The sequence below is a fragment of the Macrobrachium rosenbergii genome, chromosome 7, assembly GCF_040412425.1.
Source record: "Macrobrachium rosenbergii isolate ZJJX-2024 chromosome 7, ASM4041242v1, whole genome shotgun sequence".
Taxonomy (NCBI): Eukaryota; Metazoa; Arthropoda; class Malacostraca; order Decapoda; family Palaemonidae; genus Macrobrachium; species Macrobrachium rosenbergii.
Window position 1 is genome coordinate 39,439,002 of NC_089747.1, and position 21,080 is coordinate 39,460,081.

Consider the following 21,080-nt stretch of genomic DNA (forward strand, 5'->3'; position numbering starts at 1 on the left):
TAATCACCAATTACCTATTTCCGTTTGGGTGACGTAACATTGAACTTATGGCTCCCTACTGGCCAAAGAGACCGAATGCTATTTCACATTATCTCACAAATCAGCGCAGCTACTGGCAAAATTTAATTAAATTTAAACACATTATTAATTATCATTCATTTAAATTCTATATATGTATTAATAAATGAATTTTAGATAAAAAAAATAAGAAAATTCATCCTGAACCAAACGCTGTCCATGATCGACGTAAACAAAGATGACAGTCATCAGCTGATGGTAAATACGGCAGCTCTCTCGTTTATGAATTCGTGTTTATTCAATAAGTATAATTTCAGACTGAGTCGTTCATATGCCACTGAATACTTTGAAGTGGTGTCTTTTTATCCAGTGGCTTAATTTATGTCAGTTATGTAACGAGAATGATGGAAATGGATCAGTAACGTAACCTGGTAGGCGTTACTTGGCGTACCTAAAGATTAGGGGTATTTGTAGTTCGCGTCATTTACACCCAAAGTTGATGTTTTTTTACGAAAATAACCGTTATTTTTCGGTACAAACCACTCTGTTTTGTGTCCACCCGTCCCCCAGGGTGCGAGGGTTATCGGGGGACCCCAGTGGGGAACCTGGGGTTTTAGGGTTGGGGGAAATGTAAATCATTTCTAGGCTAGCCTATGTTATGGGTAAAACTGAAGGCTACTACCGCGCCCCTCTATTTCTGTAATTACACACAAAATTGGCACTGTGTTAGTAACGGCCCCTCGGGGATGAACGTAAAACAATGATGTTAAATAACATAAACATTAACGAAATACATTAACATGGACAAAAGGCAGTAAATATACCGGTCCGCGACTTTCGGGAACCAGGCTGCAGTAGTAGTTTTAAGTCTTGCCAAACTGAGTCTGCTACTGCACCCCTCTGTTTCAGTAACTATCAGTTTATGTTCAAAATGGGCACCATGTTTGGCACCAACCCCTTGGGGATGAAGTTATAAACATGAAAAACTGTATTGTAAATGCAAATAAAAGGTGTAACATAAACAAAAGGTGGTAAGTATTACACTTGCCAACTGGCAGGAACCATGCTGCGGTAGTAGTCTTCAGTTTTACCCAGAAAATATAGCCTAGTTCATGTGTATCGACAATATTAGTCACCAAAAACTTCACAAAGCATGAAAACACCCCCCCCCATCATGATATTGTGTAGCCTAGCCTACAGCAGAACAGTGCGTCCACAACCATTCTGCAACGTTACCTAAAAATGTAGCACGGACATAATCTAACTTAGCCTAGGATGCTGGATCCTTACTTAGGAGGGATGAATCCCCACCGTTTATCATGTCAATCAAAATATTTGCATTTCAGGTTTAGTTGTTTATTCATAATGCACAGAGACTATATTCTTATGAAACAGACTAAAGACTGAGAGCTTATGATCTGATTCTTGGAATAGATGAGACTGAGAGTCATAGTCTGATTTTTGGAGTTGACAATAAACATTCGCGCCTGATAAAATTGAAGGTAATCATGACTGGCAGAAATTGTCGCTGCTCACGAACTAAAAGACGCTACTGTACAGTTCACAAGGCATCTACCAGTCAGAAGCAAAATGGAAGCTTCAGTGACATCAGCTGCAGATATTTACTGTCAGCTCAAAAACAAAACAGACTGTAACTATCAAGCTTCCCCAAAATTGACTCCATACATGAAAAAAAAGCAAGAGAGCTTGATCAGAATGAGTAAAAAAGAGGTTTGACAAATAATTTTGCCTTAGTTAGAAGTTTTTATATGTTATACAGTGACTTGGACTGAATATGGAATGTGTTTTTAATAACACAGCCGTAGTTTGTGTCATTTCTCTCACAAATATCGTTTTGCCTGAAAAGTGAAGCGTGCATTCAAGTGAATTGTCAAGAGTGGTGCTTATTGGTGCATAGCGTGATTTGGAATTGTTTATCTGAGAGTTGTTGTTATTATTACCAATGATCATTATCTGTAAATCTGCTTTTCTCATTACTTATGATCTTGTAAAAAAGTTTAAGAAACCAATGATTTTCTCCTTCATGGCTTTTCTCATGTCCTATGCCTTTAATTTAGACAGATTACTTTATTTGCTTAACATAACTTTTCTTACGACGTTTATTGATGTTATGGTACAACTTTTTTATTGATAGTATATGGTACAACTCTTGTTAGTATGGTACAACATTTATTGATAGTACAGTACAATACGGTACAGCTTTTATTGAGAGTATGGTAAAATCTATAAAATATTTTATAGTTACTTTTTTAAATCCACCTTCTTAAGGGATGGTTGGGAAATAGTAATTTTTGACCAGGCCCATAGAAATGAAAGAATGTTTGGTGTAAGATCACCTATAGCTTTTTTGAGGATTGTTTTTGCAAAGAAAGTAAAATTCATGGTTTTCCATATGCTGCATTTAGACTACACAAACGTATCTTCTAAATCAGTGTGTGGTATCCCCAATGCATAAAACATCTCTCAAAGTTTTAATGGACAGTATATTTTAATCTTGCTTTGGTGGTTTTCTGTATGCTGAAATACAACCAGTACATTAAGTTTGTTTTGCAGGTACTGTATTGATGTTTGTCAAAATTTATTAGTTGGGATTTCAAAGACAATATAAGGAAGATACTGGTTCACTCTTAACGCAAACAAGATGAGTGTCATTCAGGCGGTGAGGAATTACATCACCAAGATGATTAATGAGAGTGAGCCAGGATACAAAATCATGTTGATGGACAAAGAAACGGTAAGACAATGTCTTGTACATTTTCAAGTTCATTTTAGCGTAAGCTTTTTGACGTTATTGTTGAGGTTTTGCAATTGCTTTTGACAGTATACACATATATTGGCATTAGTTTCATATATTCACGGAAGCTTAACCTGTCATGGTACGACTCCGTGAATCAACATTTTTTGACAGTTTGAACAACTGTATGTACGTTTTATACTTCATTATGAAGCATGTCAACTAGTCTTCTAAGTCTACTAGACTCTTAGGACTAAATTTAACCAAGAATTAGTTCTTAAATGGGAGGTTAAAATAAGATTTAGGGCAAAAGTTAAATATTTAGAGAGCTAGGTGGGAAAAGATCATAGGAACAATGGGAAGTTAAGAGGTGAGAGTAAAGATTAGGCGAAGATTGATTTCAGTTCCATTGCAAGGTTACCACTTTCTGGTTGTTCTGTAGTTTCTACTGTGGCCTGTCAACCTGTTTTATCAGTCCTGGTTTCGGGTTTGTCATCATTTAAAGAGGAAGGTTCATTATTATCCACTTTTCTAGTAGGACCAAGCTTGTTTTTGGTAGTCATGTCCATCTTCATTTCTTGAAAGTCAGTCAAAGGTGCTACACTTAGGAACTAAAATTGAAACAGCTCCTCTGTGGATATTAATTACCTGTTGCGTAAGTTTGTAAATCTGAACCTGGAGTTCGTGTTTGAAGTAAGCAGCTTAGTAATACTTTGGGCAAAATTGTATAGTGGTGTTTTTGCCGACTTATAACTGTGCAGCCTGGGGCTACAAGGTCTAGTCTGATTGCCACCTTCCAGAGTAAACAGGGCATACAAGCTCATCTCATGAAAGGTTATCATTTCTTGCAAGCTGTGTTGACAGATGGTTTAGTTTGCATCACATATACCTGTTGTGTTACTCGATTTGAATGGTACCAGTAATTGAAACTCACGCTTGTTTCATTTGAATCGATCCTCACTTGTATTTTTACTGGTACAGGAACATTTTCAATAAGTATCTTTTGATAAACCTCATTCAGAAATCTCACAGCAGTAGTTTGAGTAGTAACAGAAAATTATTATAAGTCCTGTTCAGTCATATACCTGTGTTTTAACTATACAGTACTTGCATATTCAGTATACTAAAACTTTGTGCGTTTGGCAGACATCGTTTGTGAGCGTTGTCCTGGGGATGAGTGAGGTGATGAGACAGGAGGTGTACATGTTCGAAAGGCTCGATCAGACGAGCTCGGGGGAAAACATGTCGTACCTGAAATGCCTTGTGTACATAAGACCGACGAGAGAGAACATTGAACTGCTAGCAAGGGAACTCCAGAAACCTAGATATGGAGCATACTACATTTGTAAGTACCATACTAACTTGTTATGCATAGCTGTGGTCTTTTATACACACCACCCTACTTACGAACATTCAGTTTACAAACACTCAGAGATACAAACAAACTGGATCGCTACTTGAAATTGTGTTCAGAGCGCTTCCCTTTGCCACCCGTAAGTTCAGGTTTTGTTTTGCGTGCCTGTTCTGTACGTACGGTACTGTATGTACAGTATACTAAAATGAAAAAACATACAATACTGTATTGATTCTATATCATACTTTGGGTGGGAATCCAGAACATTTGTACATTTTTACCATCTTCATATAATTTGTGAAGTGAAAATTTGTTTTGCAGGAGACCTCTCCCCTTATTAAAATAGTCTTGTAGTTGTCACTCTGGTGAGTTCAGCCATGCTAAGTTCATTGTTTTGTAACTAACTGGATAAAATAAAATGTGTGTGGGAAACAGTGTATCAAATTCACCAAATTTTCATATTGTCTTATATTCTTCTATGGCAGAGTTTCAAGAAAACTTCCCGTTTCATACGCAAGAAATTTTGAGATCAGATATATGTGTACAATGACTGTTTAAACAATTATTTCCTACCTAACTAAAACTTCATATTTTCCAGATTTCAGCAACGTCATCAGTAAGAGTGATGTCAAGCTTCTCGCGGAGGCGGACGAACACGAAGTCGTCAGAGACATCCAGGAGCTCTATGCCGATTACCAGGCTCTCGCGCCGCATGTCTTTTCACTCAACATGACCGTCCATTCCCAAGGTAAGTCAGTGCACCTCTCGTGGTGCACTGTAGGCATTACTTAAGGTTCTTTGCAGCGTCCCTTCGTGCCTAGCTGCAACCCCTTTCATTCCTTTAACTCTGCCTCCATTCATATTATCTTCCTTCCATCTTATTTCCACTCGCTAGGCCTGAGTTAGAGTCTCCGGCCGGCTAATGAAGAATTAGAGGAATTTATTTCTGGTGATAGAAATTCATTTCTCGCTAGAATGTGGTTCGGATTCCACAGTAAGCTGTAGGTCCCATTGCTAAGTAACCAATTGGTTCTTAGCCACGTAAAATAAGTCTAATCCTTCGGGCCAGCCCTAGGGGAGCTGTTAATCAGCTCAGTGGTCTGGTAAAACTAAGCGATACTTAAGTTTTTTCCACCTTCTCGTAACAATGGATTCATAATGCAACTGTGAGGTTTTTCTCCTGTTACGCCTTTCAAACTTTCTTACTGTCAGTTTCCCTTTCAGCATTGAATGACCTCTTTTGTCCCAGCGCTTGGTCTTTGGCCTAAATTCTATGTTCTATTCCCATGGTAAACCATAGCTTTACTCTTCAGATTTACTTTGACATGAAATTACTGGGAATGCATTTGGTAAAGAGGCCCTTAAATAAAGTTCACATGCCAATTCTGACCATTGAACAACTTTAATGGACCCTGTATTTGATTTATCCATATTTCTGCTTAATTCTTACCCCCTTCCATACATGTTCCAAGCCAGTTAGGTGTAATTAATGCATGAATTGAACATGGTTATGTAAAATGTAAATACTTAAGGAGTTTACGATATAAATTTACTTAAAAGGAGAACCGAAACTCCACAGTATCTCTTTACTGCTTTAATAACATGATCATTATTTTGTAAGAGCACAGGCACAGAAATTTGTAGGTTAATGAAGTCAGCCCCTTAAGAGTGTTTATCAGTCACACATTTTATGTGTTCAGAGTACTATTTGGCATTGTGCATAAGTCTTATAAGGCCATTTTCTTTCTTTGACTCTTTCTCCCTTAAATGTAGAAAAACAAAAATCTTTGAAAAGTATAGTACAGTATTTCAGGCCAGTGACTCTTCTTCTAGGCAAACAACATACAGTGTTATTCCAGTTAATATCTGACACTAACTTCTGCCACTTTCCTCCTTTGAGTTGATGCCTCCGACAGAGTGGAACACTTTCCCGCCCTTCGTTGATAAGTAAAATTGCTGTTTTGGTGTTTATGGGGGCTTGAGAGATGGCGTGTCTGTCAAAAGACTTAACATTGAAGGAATGAGTTTTAGAGAATGAGTTGCAGTCATTGGAAAGTCAGTGTCCCTGCTTATTTTTGTTCATTGACCTACTGGGCTACTATATAACGTTCAGGTGCTTTTAAGATAGAGTTCTTTAGGTTTAGAATTATGTGCTTTAAAGGTGTCATTGTAAAATAGATTGTATGTTACATCATCCTGCAAAGCAAGGTGGCCTTACAGAACACATTGCAGGTCATACAAAAGGTTATTTGCCTTGTTCGTTTAACCAATACCAATGTTGTTTATGCCTTTCATTTATCATGTGTATCTCTTTGCTTAGCTTTAACTTCTCCTTGTTCCAATATCAACCCTTTACCAAGCAACACCTCCCCTTGGTCAGCAATATGGGTGCTTAGTAATGCAACTCTGTGGTCTGCTTAAATTGCTTTTCAATAACAATGGTGGTAATAATAATGTGATTATGATTACAGTTACGGTTCTGGCACATGTACTAAATTTGATTGGAGTTGGTACTTTTGTAATCATTGATGTACAAATTAAACATGAATAAAAAATCTTTGTGTGACTTTCATGAAATGGATCCGGATTTCAGTTTTTGATCCTAGAAAATGAAGAAAAATGCTCCTTTTAAATGTACCCTTCTGTATATATTTGCCTAATAATGGATTGCTTGTGTGTGCCTAGTAGGAGTGTATATGCGTGTATTTTGCATGTTTATGAATAGTGTATGAATACAACAGTTGAATACACCTGCCCCAAGGACTGATAAGAACTCACCCCATTAGATACGTCTGTGACTTAATATTACCAGAGCTTAGAAAAACGATGAACCTGAAGATCATTTCACATCTAAAGCATGTCCTGTATATAAATAACCTCCACTGGGAAATGAAGAACTGTTTGTGAGCTTTTCGAGACCTAACTGAAAGTGTGCAAGTATGCTGAAAGCTAACTGCTGGTTAAACTATTTAACAAGTAGCAGGCACCAAGGGAACATATTTCCATCAATGCCAGCACTTGTGAGAACACTTTTGGCCCACTAGGTTCAGTTAATTATTCGGATTCGCACAAAAGGCGAAGAGAAGGCATGTTGTTTTCCGGACTTTGATGACAGCCAAGTACAGTAATCATTCAGTTTGCCTACAAAGTTGATAATCCGAGTGCTTAGGGTTTTAATTTTAAAAATTTAGGACAGTGTAAATTTGGAAATTTACAAAACTAGGCTAATCCTGTTTGACTAATAAACCCTCCCCCCTTAAAACTTATATTGAAATGCACTTTGCTGGCAGCAAGAATGCTGTAGGTGATCAGTAGATAAAAATTACTGGTAAATATATTGCTAGATTAACTTGAGTTCATTGTTTTACATTTACAGCATATATGTTTTTAAATTTATTTCAAAGCTTTAAACATACATAGGTACAGAAACAGACTCCATACATTAATATGAAATCATGCTTTATTTAAGTGTGTTAATTTAAACCAATAGCAAAAGACAAACTTTGAACACAAAGCCCTTCAAGAAGTTTCATCGGAACCTTTGTTTTCACTTTAGTCAACTACTAGACTATTAGAATTTTCATTATGTAGTTTGGTTCAACATAAATAATAAAATATTTACCCATAAATTTGCAAGTTGCGTACTTCACCTGTGAAATTATTCAGTTAATTTTGATTGTAGAGTTATGAATGATCAAAATTTTTGCATCAGGGGGAATCAAAAGCTCTTGAAAATACTTCTGTTGATGACAATGAACTCGAATTAGCTTTGGTACATGCAAGTGTAAGGTTTTGTTTTTTTCAACACTCCGTCTTACTAGAAAAAGAGTAGCAGTGAAGTGATATCCTTAGATAAACCTTGCAAGTCTAATGAGAAGACTTCATCCCTCGTACAGATAGCGCATTTCGTACCATACCAGGAAAGGAATCGAGAAGGATTACGTATTTAGTTTCTAAACCAAATTAAAATCTACAATCAGTGCACTTCTGTCTTAAAACTAAAAGGCATGAGAACGAAAACTTGACATGAAAATGAAATAGCAGTCTGTGTTCTGAATATATTCCCAGCAACCTGATAAAGGTAAAAAAATCTTGAGCAAAACGCTGTGGTCCTTTCAGGAGTAGAGGAAGAGCACAGTGGTCAAGATTCAGACCTTGCCAATGGTCTAGCTAACAAAAAGGACAAGAAGAATCAGGAAGGTTGGTCCTGGAAAGGGTGACATCACTTGGTCTTGTGTGCACGCCACGAGCTTCCTGTTTTGTAGGGGTGCTTTGCCTTGTGATTGAGTCTTTGTGATATTGGATGCACTGTGATTGCATTTGTCTGCACTGTGCTTTGGATACAGGTAGCACAAAAAGGAATTCGGGTAAGCACATTCGTTTGCTAAAACTAATCTTTCACTTAGGAGAAAGGGGTCAAAATCTTTCTGAAGTGATGAATGAACGTAACGGAGCCGTACTGGATGTGCACTTCTGTTAGCTCTTACGGTATAGGGTGTGTCTGCACAGTTTTGAAAGTGTGTTCTAATGTGGAATCTCCTGTAGGGTGTTAGTGCTGTCGGTGCACCTCACGTGGTACACTGTAGGGAATACTTAGGGGTCTTTGCAGTGTCCCTTCGGCTGCAAGTTGCAACTTCTTTCGTTCCTTTTACTGTGCTTCCATTCATATTCTCTTTCTTCTAGCTGCGAGGTTTTATCCCGTCACACTTTTCAGACCTTCTTACTGTTATTTTCTGTTTCAGGGCTGAATGCCCTCATAGGTCCCAGTGCTTGGCCATTAGCCTAAATTCCATACAGTATTCTGTTCTGATGTGGAAGTATGGAATCTCTTAAGAGTCCTGATTTTTCCTCAGCATGCATTTTTCATTTCATTTGTGCAGCACCTAGAAAATAGATGAACAGGTTCCACAGGTTTCACTTTTGGTTATTTAGTGGCCTCTCTAACAATCCAGTCCTTATGTGGCAAGAATGCGGCCCAACACTTAACTGTGAACATGTTGTATGTTACCCTCATAAATTCAGTTGAAATGAATGTTACTTACCGAACTTTAGCTCAGTAGAGAAATCAAGAGCATATCAGCTGATTCACGTATTAGGTTTTAAAATGCTTTATCGAATGAAATAAAAAGTAAATTTTTCATCCCCAAATAGATAATCATGTAAGCACGCCGTGAAGAGTCAAATGTAATGGACTAGTGTTGAGGAACCTTGACTAGATGAGAATCAAACTGTAAATACACAAAAAAGTAGAGACCGCATTTTACTTATGCCCCTGTAAACGAAAACCTGACCAAAACATTATTGGTGAGGATGGTGGTTATTGATGCCTGGCTCTGTGTTAGATAGAACCTCAAGTGGTCACTCATTCATCCACATTAGAGATGTTTTGTTATATATAATATATATAAGTTTTTCTGTAGTTGCGAGACCAGCCTTACAATTCAGTAAATTTCTGTCATGGTGGAGAGAATGTTTTAGAGTTTGATTGGGAGTTGGTGAAGAAAATTGGTTAGGTGTGGTTTCTGATTTTGACAGTAGTGTTTTTTGGAGTTTCACTTTCCCTTATGAAGTCATTGCCTTCAGTGTGCCTTGTACTTTATTATTATTATTATTATTATTAGCTCCTGTGTGACATCCTATGTTGCTTCTTGAGTTTTCCGTTGATCTGTACTTTTTTTCCTGCTTTTAGCTTTGCTCTTCAGGTTGTCAGATTTTCTTGTTTTAATTTTTGCCCTCTGCTTTAGAAAAGCGCTTCTGACCAATCTAGTCAAACTACTTAAGAATCATACTACAGTAAACCCCCCGTATTCGCGTTCTCATGATTCGCGGACTCACACATTCGCGGGTTTCTCTGTGGAACATATCTAGCCATTATTCGCGGAAAATTCGCCCATTCGCGGTATTTTTCACTGAGAAATATTCACTAATCACTGTATTTTCATAATTTTCATGAATAAATGCACTTTTTGTGATAAAACTATTATAATACTCAGGTATAAACATTTTTACAGGGTTTTTCTTATGTTTAAACTATCAAAATGGGAAGTTCTAAGTGTTTTTAGAGGGGTTTTAAGTATTCACGGATTTTAGCCATCCGCGGGGGTGTGTGGTACGCATCCCCCTTGAATACGGGCAGTTCACTGTATACTGTAATGGCATTTGATTTTGGCATTGACAGCAAAGAATGCTGTGACAAATATTGTTAGAAATGTCCACTTCTTTGAGCTGTTTATTCTCTTGCACTGGCTTTCGCTGGCTCACGTTTTGAGAGAGTTAATGCAGGAGTGTGTGAGTGTGCAATGCACCTTTTTTTAGAATAAGGCCCAGTAAGTTCAGTGGATCTTTTCTAGATAGCGACCCCAAGGGTTTTGGAGTCGTCATCTAGGACTAATATTTTTAGGGGTCATTATCTTTATGACATTTACAGTCTTTCGTTTATGTTTTTATGGTAATCCCCAATGGGCTTGTACTAAACATGCGCAAAGGTGGATGCATACCGGGTTGAAACCCAGGGGGGTCACTATCTAGGAAAGATCCAGTTCTGTTAAAGCTGTTGTACCTCTGTTGACCTAAAATGTTACGTGCCTAGTAGTTAGTCGGCTTTGATGGGTCACAGCCAGAGTGTTGACAGACCATGGGCAAACAGTCATATCCCAGAAAACTTGATAATAACCAGAAGGATTACTTCTTCTGTTGCCCCTTCTCTCTCTCACCAAAAATGAAGGTAAGTTCTTCAGTCGCTCTCAGAGAGAAAGAGTAAGTATTGTACACATTCAGCTGAGTATTCAATTTTTACTTCTTTTTCTTTACAGGACTCAAATGGGCAGCTGGCTCCCTGCAAAGAGCGGTTCAAGGAGTGGCTGGAATTCTCTTCAGCTTGCAGTATCTCCCTACAATACGCTACCAGAACAATTCCGAGATGGCACGTAGCCTGGCGGAAAATATCCGGGTGAGTGACGCTTATACCCATCTTGGATAACAATTTATTGACAATGGTAATAATAGGTAGAAAATTCAAAGGGTCTTTTGTTATCCAGTCTGCTGTTGTTAACAGTCTGCTTCATTCTGTATCAAATCTCCCTCTGGCTTGGCTATGAACGTTTATGGTCTGCGGAGGCTTAATGCTGTAAAAGAAGTGTTAGCTGAAGGCTGCCATGTTGTTAGATTATGAGTTTCATTTATTCAGTTGGAGACAGAACTATAAACAGACAGATGAGGACTAATAAAAGGCCCTAACAGATCAAATATACAGGTGGAGAGGTGAAAGTAGTGCTAAAGTGCTAAACTTCTTCATTTTCTTTCCTAGCAAACGATTCTGACAGAAGGATCTCTGTATAGCAACGTGGACACAGAAGGTGGATCTCTGCTGCTGATTCTGGATCGCCGCGATGACCCAGTGACCCCCCTCCTCCACCAGGTGATGATAGGTTGTGTGCGCATGTAGCTTTTATCAGAAAGATCAGTATTATTCTTATTAGTATTGCAGTCGACCCCTGCCTATCCGTGGTTCGAGATTCACAGATTTCTCTGTGGAACATATACTGTATACAGGTTATTTGCGGAAAATTTGCCTATTCGCGGTATTTTTCACCGAGAAATATTTACGAATTACTGTATTTTCATATTTTCATGACTAAATGCACTTTTAAAGTGATAAAACTATTAAAATATTCAGTTATAAGCATTTTTAGAGGGTTTTTCTGCATTTGAACTATCTAAATAGGCAGTTCTAAGCATTTTTAGATGGGTTTTAAGTATTCACGGACTTTAGCTATTCACAGGGGGGTTGTGGTACAGTACACATCTCTGCGAATACCAGGGGTTGACTGTATTATTATTACTTAGCTAGGTCACAAGGGCAAATTCTGTGACCCTGGTATACCAGCCTGAAGCCTTTGTTCCCATTTCTAAGCTCAATGGTTTCTCCACAGTGGACATACGAAGCAATGGTGCACGAACTCCTTGGTGTTAACAACGGGAGAGTAAACTTGTCCCACGTGCAAGGGGTGTCTGATGACCTCAAAGAAGTTGTGATGTCACCTACTCAGGATGAGTTTTATGCACAGGTGAGTATAATCCTGACCGGCATATATTATTAATTTATTTTTTCTTTTTTAATAAGCGAGATCACGTCTTTCTGTATTTCCCTTTACCTCCTCCTACTTCTTCCTAATTAACGCCATATTCTTTGGAGGCTTGAATTTCTAGCCAGTGGCCCCTTTGGTGGGCTTGTTCCATATGAACAGGTTTCATCTTATGAATAATAATAATAATTGTTAACATTTAGAAAACTGTGCACTTTGTGTAAATGTATTTGTATATGTAGAAAGCTTTTGCTAGGTAGACACTGAATTGATGTTTTGAGTAAAGTTATATGATCTTCCTACCAGGGGAAACTTCCCAAGCATATACAGTATTTGCTTATTTGCCTCTACTTTATTTCTTCATATTAAGAAGAGTTTTATTTATACAGTATTTGTGTAATATATCTTTATAGCTGGGAAATTAATTGTAAAAGGTCTTGCATATTATTTAATATATTTTTAACTGTTTAGGTATTCTATTGTTTTATTGTCGATATAAAGCAGTACTAGAGATAACTTTATGATGAATGAATTTAGTTTAAATTTTACAGATATATGCTTATAACCGAATTTTATTAAAAAGTTAAAAAAACAATCAATATTTAAATGAAAAATCAATTTCAAAGATCACCTAACAGCAAACACAGACTCTTGCCTAATATTCTGTAACTCTCTAAATTTATTAAAAGGAGGTTATGTTTAATTGGCCTAGTTGGGTAATATTATATGGCTACAGTGCTTCGGTACAGTAAACCCCCGTATTCGAGTTCTCATGATTCGCGGACTCACACATTCGCGGGTTTCTCTGTGGAACACATCTAGCCATTATTCGTGGAAAATTCGCCCATTTGCGGTATTTTTCACTGGGAAATATTCACTGATTACTGTATTTTCATATAATTTTCATGAATAAATGCACTTTTTATGATAAAACTATTAAAATACTCAGGTATATGCATTTTTACAGGGTTTTTCTGTGTTTATCAAAATGGGTAGTTCTAAGTGTTTTTAGAGGGGTTTTAAGTATTCGCGGATTTTAGCTATTTATGTCTTTACTTCAGAGCATGTACCTAAATTACGGCGAGATAGGACAGACGATTAAAGATCTGATGGAGGACTACCAGAAGAAGTTGTCTAAACAGCAGAAGGTCGAAAGCATCAGTGATATGAAACATTTTGTTGAAAGCTACCCCCAGTTTAAGGTAAGAGTTCTGAGCTGTTTTCCAGTGAGATTCCCTTACCATCCATAAACTATCAGTGACAATTGCAGTTGTGACGCAGGAGGCCATTATTCTATCATCGTGCATACTTTTGTTCCCTGCGAAGGGCTGCTGCCTGCAGTATTGTTTGCATGGCACACTGCAAGGAGTGCATAAGGTTTCCTGCAGTGGCCCTTTGGTCACCCAGGAGCGTTGGTCTGTGTCTTTGATTTCAACATTTGTTTCCTGTCGTCATTTCCCACATATAGGTCTAACTTTAAGTTCGTTTTGTTCCCATATTCACACCTTCTGTAGGAACAGTTGTTTCCAGGTGCCGTAGGAATGGACTTAGTAAAATGATTAAACTCTTTTAAAAACAAGTAAAATGATTAAACTCTTTTAAAAACATATGGTGCTCAAACTTTTGCTATATTACTGCAGAAACATACTGATATATTACAGTGTATAAGCTCTGGTCTTTAGTTGCTAGTATCATCTTTAGGCATCAGAAGGTAACCAAACTCAGTTTTTCATTGTTAATGTCATCAGGTTGCAAATGTTTGCAAGTATTCTGTACATTTCCCTGTAACCATTCAAATGATGGGGTAGGTCATTTATCTTTAGTCGAAATGAACTGGAAGTTGAAATTCGACGCCAGTAGATAACTATAAAAATCAAGAATATAATGAGTACTCATATCAATAACTATTAAAAAGGAAGAAGAAGTATGTTCTTGCTCTACAAGTGATGCAAAACACTAACCAAGTACTCAACAAGTCCATCATAGTGTCCACGATCATTAAACACTAATGTATAGTGTTATTGCCAGTGGCTTCATAAACTGTTGGTATACAATTGTGCCTTGATTCAGAAACTACATATTTGCATACAGTATCATAATTGTTAAAAGTTTATGTGATAGGTAAATAAAACATGAGACATAGATCATAAAATAAATCCTTTGTAAGAGTGCAGACAGTCCCCGGTTTACAACTGGGGTTCCCTTCCGACTCTTCGTCGTAAGCTGAAATCGTCGTAACCCGAAATATCGTCAAAAATCATAAGAAAACCTTACTTTTTATCCTTTCAGTGTCCTGAAAATGATGTAACCATTGTTTTTATTGAGTTTTTGATAAAAAAACTCCAAATTCTGACCAATCTGCCATTTTGGAGCCATATTTCTTCCATCAGATTGGTATCGTAACCCCAGAACGTGTGTTGTAACCCGGGGAGGAACATTTTTGATGAATATATTTGAAGAGCGTCGTAAGCTCAGAACGTTATAAACCGAGCCCTTCGTAACTCAGGGACTGCCTGTGCTCTAGAAGAATTTCGAGTGAAATTAAGACCAAATGTTATTTGTAGCAGTATTACTCTGAGAAAATTCTCAACATTAAATGCATCCTGTTTTTTGAATAAAGAGATGAAACATTATTACATTTCTTCTTCCATGTTAGGGTTTGACCCCTTCCTGTAAGTGGGATTTATGCCTTACTCTCGTTTCAGAAAATGTCGGGCACTGTAAGTAAACACGTGACCGTCGTGGGAGAACTTGCCCGCCTGGTTGGAACCCATAACCTCTTAGGAGTATCTGAATGCCAACAGGAGTTAGTATGTGGATCAAATCATTCAGAAAATTTGCAGGTATATTATACTTTGATATTCTCCACAATTTTTACTATTTGTTAAGCTGTCTGATTCATTGACATGACAAACTGGTTTTATTAGGTTTGGGACTAAATATAATTGCTTGAAATATTCTTTACGGTGAACGTCAGTTAATGTAGACAATGAAGTGAATGGTGTTTCAGATCATTTTTGTTATTTATTTACTGTAAGAAGTGTTTGTTTCATTACTTTCAGTGATTTGCTGTGTGTGTAAGACTTAAAATTCATTTTATGCAACACTTCACATAAAAAATTTTCGTGATTGCAAATACATTTTGCATCATGTTTCTTTTACTACAACTTTTTCCCTTAACCATAAATAGCGTGACAAGTATTCCTGTTCATTCATGTGCCTTTTTCTCCGTTTCAGAGAATATACCAACTAGTAACAGACCCTAAAGTAAGAGAAGTCGATGCTGTCGTTCTAGTCATGCTGTACAGCTTGCGGCACGAAGGCCACCCAAACAACGACGTGCGAGGGCTGATCAACGCCCTCAGGAAGAGGAGCGTTGCTGATCATTACATAAAGGTTGGTCGATCCTTCCTTCTTTCCCACCGTCGCCCCTACGTCAAGGGGTCGGTTGTGTGATGCGCCTTCTCCACTGCCTTCTGTTAAAGGCATCATTCTCCACCTAAACCTCTTCTCTCCATATCTTCCTTCACTTTATCTCGCCATCTAATTCTCTGTCTCCCTCTCGATCTTCTTCCTCTGACAGGTTCTTCTTCCCAAGCCCTCTTCACTCGCTCCTCGTCATCCACCCTTAACACGTGCCCGTACCGTCTCAATAATGACTCTCTTACCACCTCTGTTATCTTTACTAAGCCTGCGCTTCTTCTTCTTATTTCATCGTTTTCCAAACTCTCAAACAGCGATATTCCCTTAATCAAGGTTGGTCATTGATATGAATGGTTATTTCAAGCTAAGAAAGTTTTTGCGAGTTGAATTATAAACCTGTTATCATGAATATGTTTCTTTGCCATGTTTTACTAATTCTATAACCCCTCTTAGGCATCAGTCTGAATGTTGAATTTGTCCTGTTTGAGGAAAGTTTTTTCTTTTATATTTGTGGTTCATTTTATTTAATAGATATGACTGTATTAATACTTACAGTGCTTAGAGGTTGCACTGTTGCACATTTCATTATTGACAGATTTTCTTTTAATAATTCTACTGAACTGATCTTTAAAGTTTTGCAGTTTAGAATAGTTCCATTTCTTTGTCAAATGCCTGCAGGCTCCCCTTAGTTTACAAGTTCTTTTTCAAGCAGAGGTAATAAATTCTTTCTTAACACAAACACAGGAAAATAAAATGAGACGTGATTGCCCTACATTCATATATTTTCGTTTAGCAAAATGTACAAACACAACTGGTAGCAAAAATTGGCTCCTCTTGTCATCTTTGTAAAGAATATAATGTATTCTTTTGCACAATACAAAGGAGTGAGTCCTTTATTCAAAATGACAGGTTTTACCACTGAGTATACTGTACTGTACATAGTTAAGATGTCTTTTTTGGGGAAATAAGACCCTTTTCAATAAAAAATAATGTTCTGCTGGATCAAGTTTAGTATTTTAGTCTTTATCATCAACGGTTTTCTGTTCTGAGCTAATCAAGTTAAATTCATGAATTCACTTCGGAGCAAAGTTGCATTAATTTATATGTACTTGCAGCTTCTGTCCTCACTTCTGGACTTCGGCGGAGCGAAGGCACGTCAGTGTGATCTCTTTGGCACGCAGGGGGTTCAGGATGTGTCCTCCATCAAGAAGCGCTTGTTTAAGGTAAGCCTTGCTTGTTTCAGAGTTTTATTTGCTATTGTTTAAACAACATAAGACACCACCCTACTTACAAACGAGATACGTTCCAAACAGCCGTTTGTATGTTGAATTTTTTGTAATTTGGTTACTGTATAGTACTCTCATGCCTATTTAAGCAGTGTACATTTTTTCAACCTAAAACACAGTACTGTACACTGTACATACAGTGCTGTATGAATAGAATAGGGGCACAAAATAAAATTTGAACTTATGGGTGGCCAAGGGGAGCACTCTGAACGCAGTTTTAATTTGCAATCCCGTTTGCATCTCTGACTGTTTGTGAGTTGAATGTTCGTAAGTAGGGTGGTGTCTGTACAGTATATAGAAATGTTTTATACAGTTTTAATTGCCATCCTCTTTAAAGACTGGATATTAAACCTTCTTTGTAGGGTCTGAAAGGCGTTGATAATGTATACACGCAGCACAAGCCCTTGTTGACTGAAACTCTAATGGAAGTAGTGAAAGGACGCTTACGGGAAGGAGCTTTTCCTTACTGTGGAAATCCACCATCTTCGCCCTCAAGGTTTGTCGTTGTTTTTTATTGAATCTTTATTCTTTTTATTGTACTCTGAAGTTCCAGGGGTGGAGGAAATGTTGAGAAAGTATTTCTATTATTTTTTTTCTATTTTATTCATACATATTGTTTTAGAATGTAAAACAATCTTGGAGGGATTGAATATCTGAGCACTGTAAAAATTAGTCTGAGGTGGGTACTTTATTAATAGCTCAATGAAGAGTAATGCACATCCAGAAAGATTTTTACCAAGACGTTGCTGGTTGTCGAAACTCGTAATGAGTGTTGCCATTCATTTGTTGTAGGTCCCCATCTCTTGCATCACCATGTGCAATTGCTATTACAATATACAGACATGTTTACACCATTGCACAGCCAGTTCACTATCATGTTGCAGAGAGAAGGCTTGAGAGGGACCACTAGCTGCAATTTTGTGGTGCTGAAATTTCAGGAAGGGAGACACCTTTCAGAAAAACTGCTTTGCTAGTGATCAACCTGAGGGTTTAGGATCACAGATTCACAGGATTATCAAGGACAAACTGCAAGAGAGGAGTTGCCCATGTCTTTTGGATGTCAAGGAAGAATAACCTCCCTGGGCATGGATTCTCCTATTCAGGGAAGGCAAGGAAAGTCCATATCAGAGAGTAGAATAAGTGGTAGAGCTTCCAGGGCCTTCCTTGAAGTTTGCTCTCAATGAGAACTCCTTGGAAAACACTGTGTACATCTTCACCAGATGACTTCAGTGATAGTGACACTGAAAGCTGCATCCACGCCTCTTTCTTTTCTGAATTTTGAACCTGCACATCCCAGATTACCCTAAAAGTCTTGTCAACGGAAGAGACAAAGTAATGTAGGAAGACGCAAGCCAGGGATTGGGTGACAATCAAGAGTGGTAAGCAGTGGGGAAAATTGAGGATGACAAAGTTTCCTTTGACTAACCCTTGTGAAAAATAGGGCAGCTTACAAGGTTACTGTCTGTCAGAGTGAGCTCCCAAGATCCCACCAGTACAGGAGGCAATGAATGCATATAAGAATGCTAGAAAAAATGTATTATTTTTAAGAACACACAAAATGGATACTTTCAATGTATGCTTGAAGTTCCCAAGTGCAATATACCAATGGCTAAGGAGCTACCATCATTTATCACCTGCTATAGGATATTCTGGTAATGACTTCTGTCAGTTTTTAGAAGGTTTGGCAGATCAGTGACCCTGTGGCAACAGAGAATGACAACAAAAACAACCCTGGGTTTTACCCTGCTTTTAAGAGAGTAGACTCAGTATTCATGATGAGCAATCTTGAGAACTGGACAAGTACTGTGCATGAAGATGGCGAGTTTGAACTGGGGTCTGCAACTTTTAATTCACAACTCCAGCTTCATGAAGTTGGGGACCATGTTGTAAGTCTGCTGTACAGCAAGGATATGAAGTTCAAGAAATTGTAGACACTGACCATTCAATCCTTTTGCTATCCTAATGTTTCCTGGAGGTTTCACCTTCCAAGAAAGAAAAGGGAACAGAAGCATGTCCTACAGCCCATGATTGCTCATGAGTTTTCTGTGGTCTTCCACTAGCTAAAGCTAGAGTTACCAAGACATCTAAAGGCAAGAAGAGAGAAAGGAGGCAAGTGACCGCAACAGTCTCATACCACAGTTCCGTACGGAAAGGCTATCGTGATATAACTCCATTCTGCATAAAGGTGTGGTAAGCGCACTCACAGGATCAACGGGTCATCCCTGCTTGCCAGAATGACTTCAGGATCTCTGGAAATTCATTACACATTATCACCATCTCTCGGGTAAATTCTATTCAGGCGCCAAAATTGCTGGAGATATTGGAAATGTGAACTGCTAAAACATGGATTTGTCAAGAGTATTTCATAGCATTAGTATTATAAAACCTGCTCACCAATGTTGCACTAAGCAGCTGTCAGGAGCTATCAAGGGACTCAAGATGAGTTGCTAGGCTATCACAGTAGTGTTTTTTTTTTTTCTTTCTTTTTTTGTGGACAAGGCATCAGGAGACATGTGATCAGCGTAACTTCCTCGGTAAACTTGTCAAGCAAACAACTTGTAGGATGAAGACTGTCAGATCTGTTCAGAAGTCTGTCAGGAAGAGTTTCATAGTTCTTTGGATCTAGGGAATGCCAGTTTCCACACAACTAATTGTCCAGGATCCAGAAAATACATGAAATTCATAGGTCTGTGTATCAGTTGCAGTGATGCTAGGCAAGGGAGTTCACTCTCTCTGTGTAAGAAGTTCAGCGATACTTGGACAGCTGGTCGGTCCTCATCATGTGAAGAGAGAAGTCACTTGTTTGATTATGATTCCTGGACAGCAAGAAGTCAAGTCATAATGAATCACTGAGCCATGTACTCTGTCATGTCGATAAACATTGCTCAGTTGAAGGTGTGACCAGCTGCACATAGGATCAACATACTGTCAAACCTTTATCAGACTAGCTTCTAGAGAGAGAGAATCTCATCCATCCGAACATGGAGAGTGACTGTGACTGACAGGTGGCACCACAGGAGGAACCGTTTCGAGGAAGTATGTCCAAAAGGCAGTCCTTACAACTCCAGCACACTCCCCTTTTACTGATGAAGACATTCTGCTGGAAATATGTCCACAAGCCCTTGTGGCTAATTAAGAACTCTGTATCATTACTTCTCATTTGATGATGGCCACTAGCCATACATCGGATTTACCAAATTTAGTTTCATATTGGTGTTAGGTGATTTATACAGCAAACATGCAACTAAGCACATGTGAAAAGGACGTTTTACATATTAGGTAGTTTTGAATTTAGTTTTGAATTCAACTGCAAAAATTACATTTGAATGAGACATTCCCTCATTCAACACATTTTTATTTAGGATTGTCTTCCACTAACTAACGTGTCTCATTCCAGGCCACAAAACATCATTGCGTTCATCGTGGGCGGCATCACTTACGAGGAAACTGCTGCTGTTCATCAGTTTAACACCAACAACCCTGGAGTGAGAGTTATACTTGGAGGTTCGACAGTTCACAACTCCTCGTCTTTCCTCGCTTCTGTGGAACATGTTATGGAAGGCATACCACGAAAGGCACTCAGGATATGAGCTTACGTTAAGCTGTACATGTCGACATGATGTATTCCATTCCCGTATATAAATGTTGTAGCTTCTAGATAAAATAGTAATTTTGAAATATTACCTGTTTACTAAATGACATTATTTATATTAAAAAACTTACATAATATAAGTACTTTTCAATAACTTACATAATATAAGTACTTTTCAATATCACATGCTTTATTTAATTCATGTTATATTGTTCAGAATACTGTAGTGTGCAATGCACTTGAAAATGTTCCATGAAAGACTGTTGCATTCATTTACAAGGCCCTTTTGAAGTATACTTTATCTCGTGTCATTGATCTGATGATACACAGGCATTTATGATGAGGCATAGTCATTCCTCTTATTCGTAAAGTGGTTGACAAAAAGCCACTTTTGAGTCCAACTCTCCCTTAACTAGCAATCACTGAAGCCAAGAATTTTAATGGCACACTAAGATTCATTTACCAAATATATACAACAAAGCATTTGAAAAATTTTAAAACAATCACACACACACACAAATGCTTTTAATACTGACATGAATATTTGTATCCTTGAGGATGTATTATT

At 37.9% G+C, this 21,080-nt stretch overlaps 1 protein-coding gene across 2 annotated transcripts; it reads left to right on the forward strand.

Annotated features, from left to right (window-relative positions):
• The first annotated feature begins 159 nt into the window (after window positions 1-159).
• Window positions 160-20,649, forward strand: Vps45 (vacuolar protein sorting 45). 2 transcript variants are annotated; one of them, XM_067107018.1, is made up of 13 exons: window positions 160-276; window positions 2,593-2,773; window positions 3,920-4,118; window positions 4,726-4,875; window positions 10,940-11,076; window positions 11,434-11,544; window positions 12,059-12,193; window positions 13,273-13,413; window positions 14,917-15,054; window positions 15,449-15,607; window positions 16,750-16,857; window positions 17,283-17,416; window positions 20,318-20,649. In XM_067107018.1, the coding sequence occupies exons 2-13, from the start codon at window positions 2,681-2,683 to the stop codon at window positions 20,508-20,510; spliced, it is 1,698 nt and encodes a 565-aa protein (XP_066963119.1). In that variant the 5' UTR covers window positions 160-276; window positions 2,593-2,680; the 3' UTR covers window positions 20,511-20,649. The 2 variants fall into 2 exon arrangements, with proteins under 2 accessions (XP_066963119.1, XP_066963120.1); XM_067107019.1 differs by lacking the exon at window positions 160-276 and adding an exon at window positions 429-449.
• The last annotated feature ends 431 nt before the right edge of the window (window positions 20,650-21,080 follow it).

Excerpts from the sequence above, each read along its gene's own strand:
- Vps45 (XM_067107018.1), top strand. The coding sequence starts at position 2,681 with ATGAGTGTCATTCAGGCGGTGAGGAATTACATCACCAAGATGATTAAT. Across the intron at positions 11,077-11,433 it reads GCCTGGCGGAAAATATCCGG|CAAACGATTCTGACAGAAGG; the intron begins GTGAGTGACGCT and ends TTTCTTTCCTAG. Across the intron at positions 15,055-15,448 it reads ATCATTCAGAAAATTTGCAG|AGAATATACCAACTAGTAAC; the intron begins GTATATTATACT and ends TCTCCGTTTCAG.